This window comes from Trichoderma gamsii, assembly GCF_001481775.2.
Source record: "Trichoderma gamsii strain T6085 chromosome Unknown Scaffold_4.2, whole genome shotgun sequence".
NCBI lineage: Eukaryota > Fungi > Ascomycota > Sordariomycetes > Hypocreales > Hypocreaceae > Trichoderma > Trichoderma gamsii.
In genome coordinates, this window is record NW_020171341.1 from 1223372 (window position 1) to 1248178 (window position 24807).

Below are 24807 nucleotides of genomic sequence, written 5' to 3' on the forward strand. Positions count from 1 at the left end.
AACTTGCGCCACGTGGTCGGCGGTTTCTACGTGGAAGCTGGGTGCGTGTGGTATCTGACAGATGGGCAGTACTAAAGTATACTGGCAACAAACAAGAACGTTTCAATATGGTTCGTTTTTGGAAGAAATACTCTTCCAAGAGAAGTTTACATCGAGTATATGTCATGGCACATCACAGGTACCGTACTGTACCGTATCAGATCACTTCCCAATGCTTGCTTTATTTGGATAGCTCCTGAATACCGAGCTGTGAACTCCGCATGTTTCTTTCAACAAAGTGGCTGCGTGATATGCACTTGCATCACAAGTAAATCATCTTTTGTAGATAGAACTCAATATGCGTTATATCTCTCTTTTATGTGTAGGCCAAGTATGAAGATTACAAACAGTGCGTAATGGTGACTAAACACGAGGGAGCGTGAGCGTTGTGAACGTTTGAAGTGAGAGATGCATAGATGCAAATTATAGCGCTACTGACCAGCGCCTACAGGGGCACATGACCCACTTTTGAAATTCTGCCCAAAGAGCCCTGTCACCGCCCAAATTATTTTAGCTAAAGTTGCCTCAAACTACTAGCCTCCTGAGCCTCGAGGCTGTCGCTGCTACTCCAGACATCAGCACACATCGATCACCCATTATGAGCGGTGCATCGTGGAAGCAACCGCTGATTGATTCTTCTGCCAAGGCGCTTCTGTAGCTTCTACAAAGAGCTGTTTCTCCAACGACACGCGCAGCGCTTTTTTCCCTTCGCGTATCTCACCGCGCATTGTTGACGCGGCATTCCCGTCAATGCTAACACAGAAGGCCATTATTTGCCATGAGTTCTAGAGAAAATGGCCTGGCCGCTGCCCACCAGGCAAATGCCATTGCGCCAACCAAGCTGACAGAGAAGGAAGCAAAGGAGATTGCAGAGTACGAAAAGATTCTGCGATTTCGCGATGCTGTGCTCTCTGGAGAGCACCCAACGATCAAGATTCAAGGGAACGTAGCTCTCTCGTCCAAGGCCACGAGAGCGCCGTCAGAACCCGGTGAAGTAGACGCAAAGTCACAAGCTCCAAAGCCGTCTTTTACAAGTACTCAGAAGCAGAACCCTTCTTTGCCGCCGCATCTAGCGGATGCTGGTGCTAAACCGGCTGATTCTGAAATCCCAAGACCATTTGGGGCTGGGGCTGGTGTTGGGGTCGGGGCCGCGACGACGCAGATCAATCCCATTTTTCTTGAAAAATCTGACGAACTTGTTAGGGCTGAAATCCAGCTGCAGAGACAAAGGCTTGAACGTGCCCTAAGAGAAGAACTTGAGAACCATCGAAACACGAGGCACGCAGAGCCCGTCATCGAATTTGATCTGTCTGATGTCCTCGCCAAGGCTCTGACCCTTGTCCAGGCCTCTGCTACACCTTTTGCCGCCAATAGGGGCTTGACTGCTAATTCTGCAAGTGATTCTTTCGACGATAGAACTTACTACTCCTCACAACATGAGACGCCTGACTCTAACCTAACTTCACGTGTGCGCCGCTCGACTGATGAGGGGATGATGATGGTTGACGGCCGCAGGGAATCTCAATCAGGGCCTCGTCAAACCATCAACAGTGGAAGCCATGTGGCTGCTACTGCGAGAGACTACCCAGCCGCAGGTTCTTCATCCCAACCCTTCTACCAGGCTCCTGGCCCTGTGGCAAACGCTACTCCTAGTAGGCCAGAAAAGCAACAGGTTCCTGGCCTTCATCACTTGCATGTCGATAGTGGCAGCCTACCAGCTCCCCATGCTCCAGCTATTGCTGCCATCGCTACTGGTGCAGAGGCCAACCGGACAGCTGAAAGAGGCCACCAAGGTCCTGAAAACAGCGTTCCTGAGCCTGCTCAGAATCAGTCCGGGCAGCCACTCCCCCCCTTGATTCGAAACCATGACTTGGTACCTATTGCTCCGCAGCCGGCAAAAATCGCACCCTTGACTGTAGTCAACGTGCAAACCCCCGTCGCCGAAACAGTCGTACCCGCACCTCTAGCTGTGCCAGCGCAAGCGCAGGTGGCAGCTCTTAGGAATGAAGCTCCTGCTGCTGCTGTCTCCGATAGCTCTTCTCAGGGTACGAAAGAAGCTGATCAGAGAAAGAAGAAGAAGAAGAGAAAGGTCGAACGGCAAGCGCCAGAGGCCGAGGCCAGCCCTCGTATCAAAGTTGAGCCTCGTTCACAATCGCCCGTGACCGCTCCAGCGTACACCAGACCCAGCAAACGACAGAGACAATCTCAAGTACATGCTAATGAATCTGAACGACCTGAGCCGAGACATATTCAGCCTCCATCAAATGCTTCCTATGAGCGGCAGCCATCACAAGTATATCGAGGCGAGCGAGCTCCCGTAACTTACCAGGCTCCCGAGCCTAGGCGAATCATTCTTCGCCATGCTCAGGCCACAGAGCCCGCTGCTGCTCTCAACTATGACAGAGATTTCATTGATGACCGTCTTGCGTCTGGTGAGGGCTTCATACGTCTGCCTCATTCAGGCGAGCACTACGTACGCCGGGAGTACGCCCGTGAGACGGATGCTTTGGATAGAGCAAGGCATGGGACGATTGTTAGAGAGCCATACGTCATCTCGGAAGGCCCATATCGAGAACCCGCACGCGTCTATCATGAGCCTCTTGAAGCCCCACGCGCGAGCGTACGGCCAGAGGGTGAGTCTTTCATAGTTCCTCCCCGGCCACCAACACGGGTTATGGTAGATTCATACGGACGAGAGTACATCGAGCCTGCGCTTTCCTCTGCGCGGCAATCTGTTGCCCCCTTGCCCCGATCTGGAGAACCAGAGGTAATCTATGAGAGACTACCACCTACCCAGCCCTTGTCAGGTCACCCTGGAGCTGGAGTACCATACAACGAAAGTGGTGTGGTATACACAAGACCTCTGTCCGTCTACGATCCCGTCAATAGAGTATATGTATCACAGCCACCCGAGTCTCCTTACGATCATAGGGATGGTCAGTATCGCGAACATCAGTTACAGCAAAGAGGCTATATTCAACTCTCGGGACCTCATGACCGCAGAATCGTCGAGGAACGGCCCATAGAGTATGCTTCGCGACCAGTTGGCTATCAGGCGTCCGACCGAGTGCGGCTCGAACCTACTGGCCAGCCATATTATCGTATGCACAGCATACACCCCGATGCTAGCGGCAGAGAAGCGACTTCTGCTTCGACTCTCCGCTATGATAGTCGCCGCCCAGAAGGCCCTCAGCCGTATGTCAGAGAATATCTTGGCAGTCCCATGCAGCGACATCCGACTGTTCACAGAGAATACAGCGTGCGGCCCCCCGAGCGATTCCAGGGACCTCCAGCACCTGCAAGGGGATCCAATGAGATTGCCTTTATTGAGCAGCCTCGAGCAGCAACCCGGGAAATCGTGTACGTGGATGACGTCAGAAGAGAGGTTTATCGGTAAGGAGCGGCTACAAAACCGCCTCTTTTTTTTTTGTTTTTATGTTGCGTTTGTATAAGATCTTGTAAGACTACGTTTTCGGAAAAGGCAGCTGGAACCAAGCACAATGGAATAAGGAACAAGGCATCTGGCATCTGGCATCTGGCATCAGGCATCAGGCATTTGGCATTTGGCATCTGGCACGAAAAGATCACTGGTATAAAAAGGATATAGGGGATTGAATGCTCAAGATAATAAAGGTGGATAGTGGCATCATTGAGGCTGTGAATAGGTTACTTGAGCAGTTACCCTTTTCTGTAATAGGGCTATTGAAGATGTCGGAAAATATATGAGAGAGTTCATAATTGATATTACAATAGCATGGAATATGTTCTCAAACATCGATTCACTGCATTGCGCCATAAACTACCTAGTCTAGCCACCCGGAGGCGTCTACATTCATGCCAGACATATTGTTAGCCAATGATAGAAACAAGCAGCATTTGATCAACATCCACAACAGTCACTTCTCATGTTTGTTTTTCTATTTTGAGTTCACCCCGGCTTGCTTTCGGACAAGTTACAAGCTTTTCTCTCACTCCCATAGCATGAATTAGTGTGGCGATCCTGTAGGTAGTTTGCCCCTGACTTGGAGCAAGAATCGCCATGTTTTGTTTTTGCTAGACTATGGGTGGCTTTCCTGCGCGACATACTAGAAACAGAGGCGAGTCAGGGATCTGGGACATTGAGCCTTGGGCGGCAGAGGTAGCAATACTTGTGCGTGGCTATCACGAGCCAAGACGTACCCCAGGCGCATTCGCAGTGGGTTATACACATGTATGTACGACCCGGATCACAACCCGAGAACCCGACGGGAATAGGAGGGCCGTCGACGATAATGTATGGTCCAGATTGAGATACGATGAGTAACTAACATATTTCATAGAGTCGGTTTATTGGTGCTTCGTGCATATAAAGGATGAGTTGGTTGGCTGGGTTAGCCATGACGGAGATCAGAGCTCGACAACAAACGCCATGAGGTCATCAAGGACATGTGGACAAGGAAAAAAGAAAGGAGCTTTGAGCTCTTCCTAACTCGGCCCGTGTCGGCATGAAGTCGTCCGCCGGCTACATGCGTGCCTCTCACTAGTACTACTTACTGTAGGTATATGAACGAAACCAGCACAGCCTCTTTACTCTCTTGTTTCCTCTTCTCCGCCGTCCCTGTGGTCTGTCGGCATTCTGTGGGGAAAGAAGCCACTGCACATTGCAGAGGGGAGGGTTCCGGCAGATTGTTGCGCTAGAGCATGTACGTAGGAGGTTATTTTGCGTGTTAGCTGCAAGTGTCCGGGCACCGGATAAGACGGGACACCCTTTTTGTGGTTTAAAATCACAGACAGCAAAGGCGGAAAGGTTCGAGGACGGGTCAAAAGGACCTGGTCCCGTTTGGAGTATCAACGGAGGGGCAATCCCTAGTCTTCCTTTTGTGTTGTTGGACAGGTTGAGACGATGTGATTTATAGACGGCAGTATGAATAATGCTTTCTTGATACCAGCACTGGTGTGGGCGATTGAAGCACTGACGTCTTCCTTCTCTGCTTCTCAATTCTGATCAAACGATCGTGTCCACTTCAAACGCGACCCCATGCGTACCGGATTGGCGGAATGGAATGGAGGCCCCAAAGTCGGTGCTTTCGGCTGGCCTTTGCTGGCGCAGAACCTAGTTGAGCTGAACGGACGGCGGAGTTGGGGCGACAGAATAGGGAAAAGCCGACGGGACTCGAGTGTTTCAGAAAAGCTTGAGATTTTTTCTCTCTTTTCTTTTCTCTTTATTATTTTATGTTTCTGTGTTGGTAGCACCCGGCCCATCACTTTTCAAATAGGACGTGATTGGACAATGGTGTTACAGAACACACAGCCATTCCAGACGTAATCAACGACCTTATCTTGAGGCTGTTACAGTTCCAGGTCAGCAGCCTGGGGCAGACGCTCATTATCTTGCGTAAGTCCGTGTAGTTGGTTCGATTAAGCAGGCTAGGGTGGTAGCCGTCCGAATCAATAAAATGAGTGCAACTGGCACACGGCCTGAAATTCGTAGAGGGTATCACGGTGGCGGCAGTAACCTTTTGTGCTCAATTTGAGACACGGCATATTTGGTAGCGGGCTAAGCCAGATGGAGGGAGAGGTGGAAGACGCATGTCAGTCCCGCCAGCCTCTGCTCGTGCAAGAAATTGGGGGGCCACTTGCCACCAACAACGGGTGACCACAGCACCGCCGCTGTGCTACCTGGGTAGATTTGCGTATGGTGGTTGGGTGGCTCTTTGAGCATAGAAGCAGTAACTGGGTATCCTGGTATGTAGCGTGCCCTATGAGCCTCACGACGGCCGGCTTTGGAGTTGTACCTGGCAGCCGTGCTAGCAGGGTTCCCTCCTTGATTCATCTAGACAGAATCGAACACCGACCGGAGCATGCCAATTCCCGGGGCACCGACCCGAGCCTGCTCGTATAATGGAATCGGCACAAAGCCTCGCTTGAGTGAATGAGCCCTCTCGTTTCATCAAGCAAAAGGGAAAAAGCTTGGTTGATGTGCGCCCCTCTCTCGCACATGCTCACACACTTGGCACGTTATTCGTATAATACGGCCATCGTCATGATTTGCTGTTCTTCTGGAGGGCGGACCCACTGCATTCGTCGCTGAACCTGAAGATCTGGCTGTCGATCCTGGCATCACCGAGAGATAAATGCCAGTCCAATCCTAGCTAGCAACGCCCTAGCAATGGCAGGAGTAGGAGACGGCAGCAAGATTCATTTGTATGCGCGCTGTTTGTTGTACAAGCTGATATCGACACAAGTGCGTACCTAGGCATATGTCCAAGCAGTATCCCCTACTCTCGCTTTCGTTCAGCAGTGGTGATCCCAAGTGGCTCAGTGGATGAGGGCTGCAGAGCTTGCGTGTGCCACGGAGAGCAGCATGGATAGTCCCGGCCAGGCCAAGCCAGGCTATGGTAGGGAGTGGACACGACGGTGGAGTCCGGGATCGCGAGCCTTTGTGCCTTATTGTGGTAGCGAGTGGGTTCGTGAGAGGGAGAGTGGGCTTGGGCTGGTGGTTAGCCTGGCAGCAGAGAATCTGATCTTTGCTCTTACAAAACGCTAGAAGGAAAAGAAGCCAAGAGAAGGCCGAAGTACGAGTGATGGAGAAAGAGTGAGAGATTAAACTCTCTGTGTGCCGATGTCTTCGTATCTAGTATAGTAGGTATCCAGAGCAAGAAAGTCGAGGATACTCCATCGCGCTTATGGCCCTCGCAATGGCTTCTGGTGAATAGCCAGCCAGACAAACAAACAAGTGCAGAAACGGGTTAGGGGTGCATCCAGCTAAGGTTTCGCAGCAAAGCCATTCTGCTGACCACGGCATCTCGTTGGCTCTGCAGATGAGCGGTGCCGCAGGGCCTGGCGTGGCCTCAGCCAGTAACGGCCGCGGACTGCAATGTCTGCAGCAGCTTGTGCTAGCCCGCATGCCTTAGCAGTCGCTAACCCAGAGATATCTTAGCAGCACTGACATGCATTGGAGTTACCAGCACGGGAAACGCCTAGCCATGCTGTGAGCTGCTGTGAGCCACTGTTTGGGGGCAAAAGAGGGAAGCGTGTCGTATCTGCTGGCAGCACCGAGCACAGACGATGCCGGCCTTGTTGCTTTGCACAAGACCCGACATGGATCTACAAGACTCAGGTAAGCTTTCAATTCATCTTCCACCAAATCTCACCAGACAGGTACGTACCTGCCTACTGCTGGTTGCGCGCACTAAAGCACGCTCCAGTGGTGGCTGCGTCTAAAATCCTCCCCAGCCGCCATCAAAGTACCGAGACCTCGACTACCGTACTGCTGGCTGTATTAGTCTTGTTCGACGGCAGCACGTCCATTGTTATTGTCCATCATCTCCCATTTTGGGACAGGCCTCTCACGCTCCAGAGACAGCGCGCCGTTGCTAGGCAAGCGCGCAGCATTCCGTTCCAAGTTCTTCCTCATACGCAAATCGCACCCGCGGTACTTGTGCCCGACAGCCTGCACGAACCCCCGGCCAGCGCTTGGCGTGCCTGGCGCCAGCGGCCCACCGCAGGTCTTGCCCAGCAGGCTCTAGGAACGCAGCGCACCGGAGAACGGAACTCGAGGCACTAAAAATGCCACCCTAGCGTGCACGGAGCCATGCTGAGGCTTTGCTCCCGCAACGCTGGGTCCGTCATTGTCTCTCTGGATCTCTTGAGCGGTACAAAGGTGTCCGTACCTGTACTTTGCCGATACCCGGCAGTTTTCAAGACTCTGCGTATATTCAACCAGATTTAGCATGTAATACAGAGTGCGGTGCACTGCATATTGATCCGTCTCACAAAAGAAATAGAAGGCTGTCTGTCTACTGCTAGTAGAGTTTGTGCTATCTAAGGCTTCATCAGTGCTCGCGAGGGTTGCTGATGCACAAGAGGGTGCTCGTGCTCACTTTAGGCCACGCTGCGACTCCGTAACATTGCAGCAGAATATGCCCGTGTGGGTGGTGCCGGTGCGGTGCAGCTTCATGCAGCATTGCGGCCCATCCTTTTACAGTTGAGTTCATATTGCCTGTAGGCCTGCGCTGCGTGCCGCACAAATGCAGGCGATGCTGTTGTTGTCGCTGCTGCGTCTCTGGCCTGCTTGGCCCATCGTATCGTATCGTGTACATGCTTGCAGCGGCAGTATATCCCTTATTTGTGCGCCTGCATCCTGCTGTGCAACACCGTTCCTTGCTTTGCCGTGCCCAGACATGGCCCTCGAGTTTGCACAAGGTGGATTTGGTGAGCCGACATGTGGCCTATGAGACGAAGAGAGATGCTACCAAGAAAGGACTGATCTTGGTTGCTTGCTCGCATCGTCTTACCACTTTTACCGCAGCGCCTCATCGTCGTGGTACTGCGAGTGCTGTACACAATACAAGCATTACCTTAGGTAATAGGTAAGGTACTACTACTAGTAGTAGTAGTAATGCTCGTACAAGGAGACGGCACAGCCCTGTTTGAGCCAGTCCTTGCGTGGGCTGCCTCAATATTCGTAGGTCTCTAGTGGTGATAATCTCTGTAGTGAATTTGAAGCTCTAAATTGAACCGAATCGAGTTGAGAAGAGCCTGTTCTCAGTGAGCGTTTCGAGACTGGATCGTTGAGAGAATTGATTGAGACAATAGACTCAACTGCTGGTCGGATCGAGGTACCTTCCCACGTCCGCCAGCCGGTACTTGTACCACCGGGGGCTGCTCAGCGCGGTCCAGGCCCCCGACAATCCCACAACTGACCACAACTGACCACTAACCTCGCCTGACTAAAACATGGCCGCCTCTCTCAGCGGCCACCCTCTTTTCTTGCATGTTCCCTCTTCTCCAATCTGCTCTTCCCACCTCCCCTCTGGCTCTCCAACCTCGCTCGAGATAGCTGGAAAAGGGCCTGTGTGAACCGGCTCTTGTTCCTTTTCTTTTCTTCTTCTTCCTTTCTCCCAGCTGGACTCTTGTCTTTTTTCTTTTCTTATCTGTGCCCTGATCGATACCCCTTGCATTTTCCAAACCCCCAGGCCTCGTCCTGCTGATTCCCACCTCGCCGGCCGCCTTTTCCTCTCTTGCTCCCACCATCGCCAAACCGACCCGACTCGACCTGTAGCCCGGCCCTTGCTGCTTCACGCACATCATGAATAAGCTGGCGAATATGCGCCACTGGTCCGAGAGGATGAGTCCAAACTTTGGCATGGGACGACCCAGCGTGCCCATGAACAACCTGAACCAGCACTCCAAATCCGTCTCCCAGCCTGGCCTGCCTCTAACGTCTCCCGCCGCCGACGCCACGATACACTACTCGTTCAACATCCCGTTTGCCTCTGACCTGGCTGGGCCCAACACCGAAGACATTCTGCACGCTACCACCGATGCCGTCTTGAGATGGACACACCCAGAGGACGCTCCCGACGATGTCAACATCTTTGAGCTCCCTGCCCACGCCCAAAACCTGGCAAACCTGCGCAGGCTCTGCAGGGATTTGTCCAGCGGCCCTCTGCCCATCGAAGCTCAAGTCGTCGTCTCAACCCCCAAGAATGGCAAGAGCCAGCAGATTACCACCGTCGGTCTGACGGGATCCCCGGAGCTCGTCAACAAGAGCCGGGAGACCATTTTGAACGAGATCCCCATCTCCATGGTATGCCCAACCCTTCCCCTCCCGGCGCTCTTGGATACACTCCCAGTGTGCTAACTCGCCTTTTTCAATTGCAGCGATGCATCACAATTGACATCGATGGAAACTTGGTCTGTGACCTGGCCGCTGGCGTACTCAAAAAGCCCGTCCTGGACAATCTGGATTTTATCTCGAAATACTGCGGCGTCGACATCTTTCTGTTGGGACCCAAGTTGACCCCAATGGTCGATGGAATGCTAGGTGATTCCGAGATGCGAATGGACCAGCGCTGGAGAGTTGCCATCTACGGCGACATCTTGTCGTCCGAGCACGCCAAGGCCCGAGTGCTTGTTCAGATTGACACCTTGGTTCGTACCTCTGTCCCACTTATACCTTTGCATACTACATTTTCTAACATAGCTTGTCATCTTAGCTTGGCCGCATGGTGGATGGTCTGAAAATCGAGTCGTCTCTTCACCAACTTGTCTGCGGACGACACCGCAAGAACATCAAGCTCATTGAGTCTTCAACCGGGACTGCCATCTACTTCCCTCCTCTGTTCTCGCAAATGTATCGCTACTGCCCACCCAATGCGAATCGCCGTGAACCTGCAGACGTCTACATCACAGGAGACTCTCATCAGGCCCTAGAGCTGGCCAAGCAGAAGCTTCTTGAGACAGTTTCTCGCATTCGCCTCTTTGTCAAGGATGTCAACATCCCGGCCGCCAAACTCGACAACATCCTCCTAGGCCGCTTGGACAAGGTCCGCAAGATTCTCGAGGCTAATGGAACGTATATTATGCTTCCTCAATTAGCGTGCCAGCGCACGGCCGTCCGAGTTCACGGAAGTGAGGGCCTGCCGGTTGAACGAACCGTCCGGGAGCTCATGTCACTGGCTGGCCAGTTTTATGGCGCCGGATGGTATCTTCAACAGCCGGAGAACAGGACTCTCCCTGCCGCTCACGAAATTCACTCCATGCTCGCGGATATTTGCGCCAACTCTGATGCAGAAGTGTCCTTTGATAAGGCGTCTTTCACCGTCACCGGTGCCGACGACTCCGTCAAGTCTGCTCTGGCCGCCATCTCCGAGTTGAAATTTGCAACCATTGCTCCTTATCAAATCCGTGTCAAGATTGAGCTTGCCAACGAGCACAAGGAGTTTGTGAGCGGTAAGAAGAATGGCAAGATCAATAAAATCATGGGACAAAGTAGGTTACCCCGACCCAATATCGAATTGTATTGTAATCGGTTTTGAAACTAACAAGACATTTTCTCTTCTTCAAGGCAATGTGCAGATCATCTTTGACGGCTTCAACGAATACAACTTTAACATTGACGTCATGGCTGCCACCTATGAATCCATGAAGCAAGGTCTGACCTTGGTTGAGCAGGAGATGCCGGCGTCTATCTCGTTCCATGTGCCGGACCAGTACCACAAGCGCATCATTGGCATTGGTGGCCAGCACATTCAGCGTATCATGAAGAAGCATTCCGTCTTTGTCAAGTTTTCAAACGCCATGGACAGAGGTAAACAATTCAATGATTCATCAATCTATTTCAATAAGAGTGTTACTAAAGAGCAAATGCTAGGTGGCATGGGACGAGAAGATGACGACATCAAAGTCGACAATGTCATTTGCCGCACTCCGGCTCGCAATGCCCAGAATCTGGATGCTGTCAAGAACGAGATTCTTGAAATGGTTGATCGAGCTGTAAGTGCTGTCAAATAGCCCACAAAGGTGACAAAGGTGACAAAAGTGATCGTCGACTAACCTGAATGCTACAACAGGACTCCGAGTACACCTCTCAGATTGTTAGCGTTGATCGATTGTACCACCGCGAACTAATTGCTCGCCTCTCAGAAATTGACGAGCTTGAGCAAAAGTACAACTGCAAGATCAACTTTCCTAGCACTGAGCAGGCGAGTGACGAGGTCACTGTTACTGGTCCCCAGTGGCAGGTGCCTCACTGCGTTGACGAGTTCCTCGGCATGGTCCCCGATAGGCATGAGTTGGTGCTTGCTCGTAGCGCCAAGTTGGTCAAGTTCCTGGAGTCTCCTGAGTTTGCCCATGATCTTGTTCCCAAGTTGAAGAGTCAGTACGAGGTGGAAGTTACTGTTCATCAGAACCCTGAGGAGACCACCGAAGATGGCTCCCCCACCGCTACTCTCCTCTGGGGCTTCACGCGCAACAATGCAGGAGGTCTCCGAGACGCAATCGACTTCTTGCTCGCCCAGTTTGCTACTGCGGGCGTCGAGGCTGATATCGTCAAGGGCTCCATCCCTCGTCCCAAGTCCGACTCGTTTGAAGATACGCTTCAGTATTTCGATTCCAAGCTTCTTCAACACGCACCCGCTTCGGCGGCCGGCGACTCTCCCATCAAGAATGCTTTCAATGCAGACATTGCCCGAGAACGCAGCAGCATTCTTGATCGCCTCAGGCGCCCGGGGAGCATGACGTCCATCTCTTCCTTCTTGGACCGCAGAAAGAACAGCTCACACTCGGCCGCAGGCAGCTTCTTCAAGGGCTCTGCCAACGTCTCCAAGTCGTCGCTCATCTCGATCGAGTCGACACGTAGCTTCAACGCCGATCGAAACCCTTGGAACGACAGTGGTGTCAACCTGGCTGACGATGAGAACCCTTGGGCTCGTCCTATCAGCAACCACCACTTCGAGAGCAAGTTAACCATCCCCCTTTCCAAAGACGCCATCACTCCGCGCCACACTACCCGTGCGTCCGGTGATAGCGGGCGACCTTCTACTTCACACTCTATGAATTCAGGATACCCCGCCCCCATTGGGCCTTTCCGTTAGACTTTGCCGAATTAGACCCATTACATGCGAATACCCCCCCGGCTGGATATACCCCGGAGCGTCCAAGATTGCATCATTTTCTGGCCTTTCACTTTTGCTGGAGATGTTGGCGCGTTCCTCTCTTTCTTTCTTTTTTCTTGCTTGTTGCTCTGTTCTGTCCTATTTTTTGCGTTTTGTTTTTCCCTTTCCTTTTCTTCATTTTCCATTCAATTTGCTTTTTCCATCTTTGTGTGTGTGTGTTTGTGTTGTTATTTTTGTTCACTGCTTGCCGTCTGTTTACGAGTCAATTTTCGCTTACTGAATTTCGTGACGTCAATCTTGATGGTTGGCACTCACTTTTTTATACCCATTTGAACGTCCTAGACGTTGAAAACATAAAAATTGCGAAGAAAATACCCATAGGCGCAGGAGCCGCAGAATTTGGTTTGCAAGATTGATGATTTTGATTCTCTCATGGGGGTCTCGCCAAGTAACAGCATTGATGAGAGATGGCTGGGGTGTTGGTTCACTTGAAAGAAGAGAGGTGAGGAAGAAGGGGGAAACAAGGGGGGGTCCGGTATACGCATTGCAGATGAAAAGCGTTATGTGTGTGTGTGCATGCGTGCATGTGCGTTTTACATTCATGTAGACGGAGACGATCAAATTTCACATCCTGAATGGGAATGCTGGCGGCCTCTGTTTTATATATATCCTTTTTTAAGGGGGGACACAAAAGTGTCTTTTTTTTTCTTTTACTACACCATGTACGGCTACGACCTGTTAAATGGAAAGATCATGATACCCATGGCATTAAACCTATTTATCCTGAACGATGCATAAAGTGATTCTGGTGTAGTACTGGGTATTTATTCTTCCATACAAACTATTTCGGTTGCAACAATATGTCGTAGCAAAGGACGTCTATAAAAGAGGCAAGCGGTCCGTTTGATGATACCCTTTTATAATCGAAGTCATATTTACACTTGCTGCTACTCTTTATAAACTTTGAGAGTATCTTTTTCCACGCCATCTATCCTAATCATACATTGCGTTGTTCGTATCGATAGGTAAGGTATATATATATGTCGCATTTCCCTAGAGATATCATCTTGATAATCACCCGATCACCCGACCATCTCCTCTAAAACGCCAAATAACGCCATGTTCCGAAATATGCGCTCTCATCAATACAACAAGAGTCTTTCTCTTTTCCCCCATCAAGCCGACAGTGGCCCGACCCTAACGTGCTCCCTATGCCGCCAGTCATCAAGCGTAGTCTTCGTCTTCTCCCTTCTTCGCATCTCCGCTTCCATCCGCGCGAACAGGCCTCGCGCCCCGTGCTTCAGCTTCGTAATCATGTCGGCTGCCTTGCCCTTTGTCAACCCCATCGTCGAGAGAGGGTTGCTGCCTTTGCCGCGGAGCTTGTTGATGAGGTCGACCTGGCCTTGCGTCGGGGGCAGCCTCCTCCACGACTGGCGCCGCTCTATGAAGCTGTGTGGGAAGGCGCCGGCGGCGTAACTGTCGGCGCCGTGGACCGCGTCGTCAAAGGTGGCGGCTTTGAGGATCTCGCGAGGGGCGCTGTAGGGCGATTTTGCGACGCCTAGGGGCAGGGCGCGGATCTCAACTGCGTGGTAGGTCGGTGCTTCTGAGTAGGAGGAGCCGCTCTTTTGTTCGGCGGCGATTCTCTCGATACGGATGTATGACCCGCTTGGGGCGGAGAGGACGAAGCGCTCTGGGCCGATTTGGACCCAGGCGTATTGGCTGATGGCGCGGATGTGCCGCTCGCCGGAGGTGTCGGCAATTAGATCTAGGACGGAAGAGTAGTCGGTGAAAGTAACAGCCGGAGAAGCGCTGGAGCTTGCGCCAGAGGAATTTCCTTGCTGTTGCTGCTGTTCTGCCTCTGCGGCCTTTCGGTCCTTGATTTTCCGCATGTCGTCGACCGAGGCCTTTTCAACTAATTCGTTGGGGTCGAGGCCAAACAACGTCGGCGTGGTGACAATGCCCGTCTCAAGGCTAGAGACCATGTCGATGATGTGGCAGTTCTTCTTGTCCGGGTGCAGCCTCATGCCGCGCCCAATCATCTGCACCAGCAGGTTGCGTGACCTCGTTGGCCTGCCCAGCACGATGCAGTCAATGTTTGGGATGTCGGTGCCCTCGGTGAAGACGCCGCAGTTGACGAGCACGGGGAATTCGCGCTTCTTGAAGCCCTCGAGGATGGTGCTCCTCTCTACCTTGGGAGTGTCCCCCGTGACGAAGCGGGCGTCGAAGCCAAACTCGCGGAACTTTTTCGTCAGGCCCGCGACATGCGCGAGGTCAACGCAGAAGACGAGGGTGGATTTCCGGTCTGGTGCCTTGGCGAGCCAGCTGCGGACTGTGATTTCGTTGATGGTGTCGGTGTTGACGGCCTTGGAGAGCTCGCCTGCCTGGAAGTCGCCGAAAGCGCCGCTCTTGACTTTGGACAGGTTGGCTGAGGACTCGACTGTGGTGAAGACGACGTCTGAGAGCCATTTGTCCGAAATCATGTCGACGTAGTCCTTGTGGTAGACTATCTCGTCAATAGCGGCGCCGAGCTTGACTCCGTCGAATCGAGAGAAAGTGGCAGACACTCCTATCAGGGTGGGTGAGTTGTATCTCTTCTGATCAAGACCAAAGTGTTTCAACGTCCTGAGGTAGCCCGGCGCAACAATGTGATGAGCCTCATCGACAAGGACGAGCTTGAACCTTGCAGGATCGTACTTGTCCAGTCGGTCCCTGGACGTTATGCTCTGGATACTCGCAATGGTGATGTCTGCCGTGCCCGATGCGTGGAGTGAGCCCATTTCAATCTCGATCCTCTTGTCTGGATAGGCGAGCTGGCAGTGTTTGGCTGCTTGCTCTACCAGCTCACGGCGATGAGCCAGGATGAGAGTCTGGCTGGCATTTTTGACCCGGTCGGGGACCTTGTCTATGAGCTGAGTGAAGATGACCTATTCGAGAGTTAATTAAAAATTTTTGTATCTATTTATGAAGGGATGATTCACAGTCTTGCCACTGCCGGTGGCCAGGGATATGCCAACTCTCTTATGCCCTCGCTTGAGAGACAAGACTACGGATTTGATGCATTCTTGCTGGTAATCCCGGAGCTTCAGCTTATTGCTGCTGCCCAGAGAAGCGGCGGCCGCCGCCGCATATTGCCTGGCCTGGCCGATCCAGGCTGCTGCAGGGACGCCAGTCGCAGAATTAGGCCGGAAGAGACGTCTCACGACGGTTTGGAGCATTGCACATGGCTGTAGGTGTGCCTCTTCTCCAGATGCTCGAAAGGAAAAAAAGTTGGTGTAAGAGGAGTCTTGTCTAAATTTCAGCCACTGTGGCGCTAGTGCTGCGTGCTTCAGAAAGTGGCTGAGTCAGCTAACTGTGCGACTGAGAAGCATGATTTTAGACTCCCGCAACTGGGGCTCAAGCTTCATAACCATCTTTCTTTGCTATATCAGAAATGATATCGAAATTTGACCTTGATCTTTTACCAGCCATAAAATTTGGTCCCGATTCGGTCGCTACTAGAAACAATGTTTTCTCTCTCCATCGCAGTCTTTAGCGCCCCAGTGACCGAAGGACCATGGACCAAGATTCCAACTACTCATATGAGGAGCAAGATGCGGCTGCCATCTCATCACCGCGGGCCAAGATGAAGGAAGAGGTTTCCGAAAGAGTAGCAAATACAGAACTGAGCACTAGATATGAAGATGAGCTTGAACGGCCTGCCAGTGATGAAAGCGATTACGTTGGAGAAGACGAAGAAGAAGATTTTTCATCAGCCGCGGAAAGCGAAGGCCAAGAGCTGCGATCGCAGCTAAAGAGACCCCTGGATGATGCAGTTCCTATCTACAGGCCTTTCAAACGGCAAAGAGGAGAACTGAACCTTGAATACTTGGAGCTTCTCAACAAGGAGATCCAAGATGCCGCGCAGCAGATCTCCTTTGGTGACCTCAAGCTTCTCTCAGCGAGCCATATCGGCCTCACTCACTGGTCTACGGCTGAAAAGCAAAACTTTTTCGAAGCGGTAGCACGCCTCGGGAAATATGATCTCCCTGGCATCGCCACCAAAATCGGAAGCAAGAGCGTGGCCGAGGTTAACCACTACTTGGGGATTCTCCAAGAAGGCAGCGAATCAAGGCGGCAGCAGGGGGATCGCACCAGCTTGGAGCTTGCAGAGTATCCTGCTGCTGTGGAGGTTAGCCAACAGTGCTGCCGTGCGGAAGAAGAGGCTGCAGATGAGATCTCGCTTAAGCAAGAAGCGCGCGAGGAGATTCGCGAGCGCAATCGATGGGAAGATGTATGGGATATCACACCGAAAGTTGCTAGAAAACTCAGCAGAGCTATTCATAAGCAGGACGAAAACTTGGCCGGTATTCCACAATTTGCTCAGCTATTTCACTCTTCGACCTGGCTAGAACTTTCTGCGCGGATATTCATGAACTCTTCGGTTCCGGGTAACAACTGGAATTCCATAGGGGGAGAACCACCGTCGATGTGGGCGACTACTTTCGAAGACTTTCACTCGTTAACCGTATCGGTCACTCGGAGGCTTGTTCAGACATCCCTCTTTATAGCAATGTCTAGGATCAGATCGAAGAACGCGTCGACAAAGAAGGTTAGAGACATGGTACAACAACAAGATGTTGAAGCAGCCATTTCCTCTCTAAATATGGCCTCGAAGGCGAACGAATCATGGGTTGGCAGTGCTCGAAGATTACGCCTGGATGTTTACGAGAACCCCCCTGAAGGAGATGAGGAGTTTGATGAAGAGCGCATGGCATATGATGAGATAGAGAGAGCTTTATCCTGCGAGAACACTGTTGCGCCTGGAGAGCAAGCGCAGCCAGAGACCCCCTTTTCCACTCAGCTGAGTGAATTTGAAGAGGAAGACGACGAGTTGTCGGATTTACCATCCGAATCAAGCAGGTCTCCATCCCCTACAAATGAAGAAGAGCGGCAGATCGACATGGAGGCAGTGGAAGTCTTGGAGCACTCCGCCATGGGCATCCGAACCAATAATGCTACAAGAAAGGCTCTTAAGGCGTTTATAGCCACGGATCGGCAACTGGAGAGACAAGCTGAAGACATCGACCAATATGCCAGCTACAAAGCAGAGATTGAAATGTGGAACATTTTGCAAAAGAAGCCGCCCATGGACTTGCCTAAAACGCATGATCCCGGCCCGGTGAGGCGATCGAACCAGAGCTTGGATAGCTTTTACCCCAGCGGACGGGAATGGGCGCGCAAGTTGGCGTATTACAGCGAATGGGAGACTCTGCCAGTGCCTGACGCGACATTGAAACCAAGGTCTACAGAAGAAGAGGTTGTAGTTAAGGAAGAAGCTGGGGATGAGGGGGGTGATGAAGCAGAGGAAGACGAAGAAGGCGAAGGCAAAGGAAATGAAGCCGATAGTGTAGATGATGATGACGAGGATGAGGAGAATGACGATAATGAAGAGGAGGAGGAGGAGGAGGAGGAGGAGGAGGAAAGCAGTAATATAAAGCGAGAATAGATGAAATCAGGAGGCTTCACGAGGGACACGCATACAGCCAGTAGAAAGCTAGAAACAAGCAAGCAAGCGAGCGAGCTAATTTCTATAATTGTATGATATGCCTGAAAACCGGGTATCTTGACCTTTGATCCAAGGTGCTTTGCCAAGCCCACAAAAGAAACAAAGCAAAGAAACGCCACCATGCAGCTTTTAATCAATGCCTTAACCTCCCCTTCCTCTTCCTCTCCTGCCTCGTCCACGGCCGCGTCCACGACCTCTCCCGGGGCCTCCTCTCGCTTGTTTGGGCGCGGGAGTTCCGCTTTCTGCGCTTCCACTGTCACTCTCTTCTGAGCCAGATTCCTCCTCCTCATCTTCTGATTCTTCCTCTTCGTCTTCTTCGGAGTTCTCCACCACCTTTTCTTTTTCCACCTTGGGCTGGCTCGTCGCTCTTTTGCGGCCCCGCGTGCCTTTTGCTGGCTTTGCTGTCGCTGCTGCTGCCGCCGCCGCCGGTGACGGTGCAGAGGAAGACGCAGCAGCACTTTCGTTATTCTCGACTGATGCGCCCCTCGCCTTCGATACAGTGCCCGCTCGTGCACGCTTCTGCGGAATGGAGGAAGAAGGCGGCGGCGGCGAAAGCTCCAGCTGGCGAGGCGACGTGGGCGCTTCGCTCGGGTCCGCAATGGCCCGCTGCAGCATCAGCTCGCCGAATTCGTGAAACGGTAGTGAGAACTCGATGTACTTATCCTCGGCCTCGTCGTCGTCAAAGTTTTCCCGCTCGTCAATCAGGTCGAGGTCGTAGTAGGTGCGTAGTTTCTCCCAGATGTATGGGATGCGCGTGTGTCGGTGGATGTCAGGATCGATGCCATGGTTGCGCAGGTGCTCTGAGATTGCTATCATTCGAAAGTGCTTGTGCATTCCTAATAGAGGACATGTCTGGTCAGCATGGAACTTCACACTCGCTTCTTCTCATGTATGGCAGGACGAGGCTAACCAGCAGGTTTCCAGCGAATGACGCCTTTGAATAGCGAAGAGATCTGATCGTCCGTCCAGAGATTATCGTACGGGGTCACGGGTATGATTGGTTTGAAAGCCGAGGATGAGAATCCCGGGGTCGCGCTTAATCGAGGCGTATCAACGTCCATAGCGCTGTCTTCTCTGATGGTGGTTGGCGTTGAAGACACCTGCAGCCGCGAGCGCTTCTTTGGGGGCATTGTGGCGCAGTTTCCAGGCCCGCAAGGTAGTATCTACAGTAGGTATTGATATTTGAAAGAGATGCAGGCGTGATGGAAAGTCTGAGTGATGCGCGGTTCAAGATGCATTGAGCAGAGCAACAACGCCGATGATGGATAAAAGAAAAATAAACGAGCACGGAGCTCGAGGCGTCAAGGTTTGGTGTTTGTTGCCGAAGGCAAAAAGCATCAAATGAGATCATTGCTAGCTCTGGAGCTATCAGCCACTAACGTTCACTGACACTGACAGCTGATTGTTAGCGACTACCAGCGCTGGCGCTGGCACGGAGACCTGCCCGCGAAACAAACATGGAGGCCGACTCTGGTGCTTCTCAACGCCAACACCGATAAAGCTCCAGGGCCGTTTTTTCTGTCTTTTTTTTTTTTTTTTTTTCGACAACGCGGTTTGCGCTGATGGCCGCAGTTGGCGCTTCTGCCGCATCTTATCCTCTATGCATCAATTGCTGAAGCGCGCGAGGAAGCCATGGCCAGCGATGGCTCCGACGAATACGTCTTTGCCATTCCCAACTTCTGGCAGCCCTCGAAGCTGCTGCTAGACCTGGGGGCAGAGGCGCCCTCGACTTTTTTCGCAAATGACCTCACAAGTAAGCCATTGGCTATTTGGGTGATATTCTTTTGGGGTGCAGGAGTCTCAAGATACTAACTTTTGCCTCTCCGCGCGGCTAGATACCTTGTCAAAAACAGACTCTGACCCCTTCGCGCTCGATCCCTTATCACCAACCCACGATGGCTTCTTCAAACTACTACCGCTACACGACACCCAAATTGAGCGTGCCGAGACGGACAGCTTCAACACTTCAACGGCGTCTCCAGATTCAGAACCCATAGAACAGCCAGAAAGGTCGCCAAACGAGCCCCCAACAGCACTTGACAGCGACGATAATGAAGGGGGCGAAGAGAATGACATATGGCTGGACCCGAGAATACCTGCCAAGCCGAAACCGTCGCATAGGACGTGGAACGGCTTCTTATCCGGCAATCCAGCCACGAAGTTCCAGCCGATGACGGTCAGCGAGGCCGGTCCCGCTGCCTACGATGCCCTGCTGCGTTCTCCAAACGACCCGATGAAGCTCAGGAATACCGATGTCCCGGTCGTTGACACGAAAACATACCTGTCCTCTTTGCTGGCTTTGGCGCTCGGCGGAGAGTCCGTTCTCTTCACCAGAAAAGACGGTACGCAAAGCCTCCGGCCTGCGCTGCCCAAGATGAGAGCCTCGGGGTATTCCAGCCATGTCCTCCAGGCGCTTGAGAACAAGTGTCTCAGATGCGGAAACACCTTGATGGGTCTGCGCGCATTTGTCGATTCCGCCTTCTTAGAGCACCCAAGCCGATGCGGAGTAGCTCTGGCCAGTACTATCAATCAGGTCCTCCAGGTTGTCCAGGAATGGGTAGCTTTTCATGGGCGAAACCCTCGTTCGCTTCTGCAGCTTCAGGCTACCGTCAACTCAGTCGTAGCTATCCTTCGCCCTTTCAAGGCGCTCATGCCACATGTACGCCATGGCATTTCTGATGAAGATATTCTAAATCTCGTGTTTCACCAGGCATACTCCGTTGATAACAATGAGGAGTATCTCCGTCAGATTATGCGGGAGGTGTTGCGAAGAGTATCCAGGCCCTGGATAGAATTTCTTGAAGAGTGGATAGGAACAAGACGCGAGCAAGGACTGCCCTTTACCAAGTCTAACCTAGGGGAAAGTAAGGGGTTTGTCAAGGTTGAGGCACGGGTGTTTAGGGATGATTTCGGTCGAGAGCTCGCAGAAGTTGACTACATGTTGGACCCAACAAAGATGCCGCCTTTCATGCCTGAGGATGTGACAGAGACCATATTTGAGACTGGGCGCAACTTGCGATTCATTCGGTCGTTTCATGAAGATCATCCACTGGCTCAGCAAGATGTCATTGCGTCTAGTGATCCTCCCCAAGCCAAATGGCTTTACGACTGGGATGCCATCCTACGCCTTGAGAGCCGTGCTGTTGCGTACCGCGACTCTTTGGTCGACGCCATTCGGTCGAGCCGTGATGGCTACTCTCTGGATCCCATGGCCGGATCTGTTCAGTCGCTGGCTGATAAGCCAGGTTCTATTCTCTCATTCTTTGGATTGGATCAAATCGGAATGGAAGAGCGCATTGCAGCATCTATCGAGCAGTTTGCTCAGCCAGTTGCTACCCACGACTCAGAAGATACTTTGAGTAGGATTGTGCGCGATCGACTTTCCGGGACACATATATCGACTATTGAACTCTCAAATTCTACCCCTCACTGGACATTGCTCCCCGTCCTTTCTTTCGGCGTTATTGCTTCGGCACAGGCCCAAGTGGTCAATAAAGAGACGCTCAAACTCCTTTTTACAGAACACTACTTGCGAGATCATCTAAGGCTACAGCGAGAATGTCAGCTTTTAGGCAATGGGCTTCTTTGTAGTCGCCTCTCCCACGCTCTATTTGATCCCAGCATGGATACAGCGGAAAGACGTTCAGGGGTCGCGAGGAACAGCACTGTCATGGGCTTACGGCTAGGGGGGCGCGATAATTGGCCTCCAGCAAGTTCAGAGCTACGGCTGGCGCTGATGGGTATACTTTCTGAATGTTGTAATGCCAATCAGGATAATGGAAGAGTGGAGAGTAGCGGCCGCCTCTTTGACAAAGAGAAATCCGGCTTGCCAGGGGATATGAGCTTTGCTATAAGAGATCTTTCTGAAGAAGAAATCGCCAAGTGCACCAACCCGGACAACCTTGAAGCCTTGGACTTTCTTCGTCTATCCTATACAGCGCCGCCGCAGCTGAGCCCTATTATCACGCCGATGAATCTGCTCCAGTACGACGGCATCTTCAAATTCTTATTGCGTGTCTTGCGAATGACGTTTGTCGTTAACCAGCTCTTCCGGGACACCAATAGCTTGGCTCGTGACTGGGAAGATCCGGGTGACGCAACATTGCGGTTCGTAAAGGAAGCCCAGCATTTTGTGGCTAGCGTATCGACATATTTTCTCGACACAGGCATCGCTGTGCCTTGGCGCGTATTTGAGAGGAAACTGGACAAAGTCGAGGCGGACCTCCAGCGACCGAGCATGAGCAGTTCATCAGAGGATATTCAGAGCCCAGATAAACTACAAGAGTTTCATTCTCTCGTCCTGGATCGAATCATGCTTGCCTTGTTCCTCAGAAAGAGGCAACAGCCTGTACTGAAGCTGCTGGAGGACATATTCAATACCATTTTACGATTTGCCAAGAACGTCAGGCTAAAGTGGCTTGAAACACAAGGCGAAGAGACAGATACCCAGACAAAGGCAGAGGCGGACCCTTCTGCTTTATACGCAGAGTTTAAGAGAAAAGTGCAGATTTTCATCACGGTGTGTCGCAGCCTCTCGGAGAAGGCTCGTCGCACAGACGGTAAGAGAGGGAGAGAAGAAAGGATATTCAAGGAGCAGTACGGGACTGGCGACGATAGCATGGTTGCGCAGCTCCTGGTGAAGCTTGACATGTTTGACTACTATCTTAAGCGGTAGACGGGCTGGTTTAGACGGCGAATGAACGTCGAGTATAAGAAATATTAATAACATATGCATAATAACATATTCATGATTACCAATTCATACTTCCTCAATTAAATCTTTATCTTGAGCGTTCTACAATATAGGTCTTCTACATTTCCGTCCCAACCTTGTAGGCATTGATTAGGTAGCTGTCTTTGGCAGTTCGTTGCCCCTCCATTGACTGCCCACTAGAGATGTGCCGATTTTAGTGCCCCTCGTCGCGTGGAGACGCGACCGGGACTAAGCCTAGGACCTAAGCTAAACAATGACAGTCAATCTCATCGAGCATTGCAGCGTCAGAAGCATTTTGTCCCTTTACAGACTTTCCATGCTGCGGACCAGCTGAATATACCTCTGATCTGTGCCTCCAAAGTCCATTGCAGCAGCATGTCTCAACAGGGCGCCGCTCCCCGCAATCTAAGCTTGACAGAGGAGCTCGAAAAGCTGGAGCAGTCTATAACTCTAACTCTACAAGGTACGGAATTTCTGCTTCTTTTGACCATGCGAAGAAGCTAACTATGCCCCAGAGATTGACCACAACTTCAGCAAAGCGCATCGCATCGTCACAACGGGCATCTTGCCAGTGGTGGAACGTTATGGGGAGCACTCACGAGCTGTCTGGGAGGCATCCAAGGTATGGCAGCAGCCCATCCCAGCACTAATGCATAACAGTTAGCTAATTGACCTTTGCTTCGTCAGTTTTGGAAACAATTCTTCGAATCCTCAGCAAATGTATCCCTATCTGGCTATGAAGACCAAGCTCGCGACAACGAACACGACGTCAGCGCCGCGGAGAGCAGCGCCATGAGGGAAGATTTCACCATCGATGTGACTGCCGACCAAGACGAGGAGGCCGCGAAAGCAAATGCGTCAGAACACCACTCAGCATTGCATGGGGACGAAACAATGCTGGACGATGCCGAGCTAGCAGGGAGCACGCCCCGACCTCCGTCGACAATACCTATCAAGGCCGAAGCCATAGCCGAAGAAACGTCTCAGCTGGAGTCAACTTACGAAGCCATGAGGCGAGAAATGCAACAAGAGGAGGACGTTGAGATGGCCGATAAGGAACAAGAGTCAGAAATGGGGGAAGATTCGTCCATTGTGTTTGCCCAACATACAGCACGGCTACCAGATATCTCAGGGACGCCAAAGGGGGCGACACCAAAGGCGCTACCCAACATATTTAACAAGGACGGATCAGTCCAACGACATGGTCAAAAGGACCCCCTGCTCCATCGTGTCCTGGACAAGTCATATCGCCTTCAGGCCACACCTCACAAGTCGGCCATTCGCATCTCGCCGTTGAAGGGCAAGCAACCAGAGCTACAGCCGCAGAGGAGCGCATGGCAAGACTCCCCCCTGTCTTCTCCTGAAATTGCCATCCCGAAGCTGAGAAGCGAGGCGTTTATGTCCCCATATAAAAGCAACGCGCGACAGCGGCTGGTGGCAGCAACCCAGGCGCCGAGAACGCCTGGGGTCAGCGTGCAGACGCCAGCCACGGCGAAGAAGACGCGGGATGTGTTTGCGGCAGAGGGCGGCAGCGTCGCCGCCGGTTCTAAGAGAAAGGCGGATGAAATTAATTGGGAGAGCGATGACGATGATAATCTCGGGATGAGCCCGCCCAAGACAATTCAGTTTGCGCTGCCGCCTTCGAAATTACTCCAGACACCAGCGCGAGAAGCTAGCAAGAGGATCGTTGACGATATCCTCCTTGATGCTGGGGCGGGAGCAGACTCGTCCGAGTATAGTCCATCTATGGTCAAGATGAACGAGGACATTCTTAACGATAGTTTCTAGGCGAAGAAGAATAGAATGAAGAGACTGTTGACCCAGCAGCCCAGCAAAACCTGGACAATTACTGTGATAGTAGATTTAACTTGCAGCTCAAAGGTACTCACCTCTTCCGCCCGGCTTGGCGTTTGAACCATCGTTTGTGCTCATGGAGCTATAATTCTCTTACAATCTATAACCTTTTAGCCACATTACTTGGCTCCTTCCACTAGAGGTCGTCGGCTGTACGTCAAGGTAGCGCATGGGATGTCTCACCAATATCCGACCCTCATCAAGAGACAACATCGGAATCTTACCAAGGTACCGGTACTCTGCATAAAGAAATGGCAAAAGCCACAATGTTCCCG

General features: G+C 52.0%; 7 protein-coding genes across 7 annotated transcripts; 5 read left to right on the plus strand and 2 right to left on the minus strand.

The window, feature by feature from the left end:
* Positions 1-817: 817 nt before the first annotated feature.
* On the plus strand, positions 818-3436 carry TGAM01_v201831 (hypothetical protein; the record flags this gene model as incomplete). Its single annotated transcript, XM_018805969.1, has 1 exon — positions 818-3436. The coding sequence occupies one exon, from the start codon at positions 818-820 to the stop codon at positions 3434-3436; it is 2619 nt and encodes an 872-aa protein (XP_018660923.1).
* A 3683-nt stretch (positions 3437-7119) lies between these two features.
* TGAM01_v201832 (hypothetical protein) lies at positions 7120-7585 on the plus strand (the record flags this gene model as incomplete). The annotated part of the gene is made up of 2 exons (XM_018805970.1): positions 7120-7138; positions 7227-7585. 2 exons carry the CDS (start codon positions 7120-7122, stop codon positions 7583-7585), a joined length of 378 nt encoding a protein of 125 aa, XP_018660924.1.
* Positions 7586-9109: 1524 nt separating this feature from the next.
* Positions 9110-12398, plus strand: TGAM01_v201833 (hypothetical protein; the record flags this gene model as incomplete). Its single annotated transcript, XM_018805971.1, has 5 exons — positions 9110-9610; positions 9685-9954; positions 10020-10794; positions 10871-11298; positions 11376-12398. The coding sequence occupies 5 exons, from the start codon at positions 9110-9112 to the stop codon at positions 12396-12398; spliced, it is 2997 nt and encodes a 998-aa protein (XP_018660925.1).
* Positions 12399-13594: 1196 nt separating this feature from the next.
* TGAM01_v201834 (hypothetical protein) lies at positions 13595-15634 on the minus strand (the record flags this gene model as incomplete). Its single annotated transcript, XM_018805972.1, has 2 exons — positions 13595-15343; positions 15398-15634. The coding sequence occupies 2 exons, from the start codon at positions 15632-15634 to the stop codon at positions 13595-13597; spliced, it is 1986 nt and encodes a 661-aa protein (XP_018660926.1).
* Positions 15635-15972: 338 nt separating this feature from the next.
* TGAM01_v201836 (hypothetical protein) lies at positions 15973-17904 on the plus strand (the record flags this gene model as incomplete). The annotated part of the gene is made up of 1 exon (XM_018805973.1): positions 15973-17904. The coding sequence occupies one exon, from the start codon at positions 15973-15975 to the stop codon at positions 17902-17904; it is 1932 nt and encodes a 643-aa protein (XP_018660927.1).
* A 201-nt stretch (positions 17905-18105) lies between these two features.
* On the minus strand, positions 18106-19094 carry TGAM01_v201835 (hypothetical protein; the record flags this gene model as incomplete). Its single annotated transcript, XM_018805974.1, has 2 exons — positions 18106-18800; positions 18875-19094. The coding sequence occupies 2 exons, from the start codon at positions 19092-19094 to the stop codon at positions 18106-18108; spliced, it is 915 nt and encodes a 304-aa protein (XP_018660928.1).
* A 502-nt stretch (positions 19095-19596) lies between these two features.
* On the plus strand, positions 19597-22639 carry TGAM01_v201837 (hypothetical protein; the record flags this gene model as incomplete). Its single annotated transcript, XM_024548858.1, has 2 exons — positions 19597-19717; positions 19800-22639. 2 exons carry the CDS (start codon positions 19597-19599, stop codon positions 22637-22639), a joined length of 2961 nt encoding a protein of 986 aa, XP_024406469.1.
* Positions 22640-24807: the final 2168 nt, after the last annotated feature.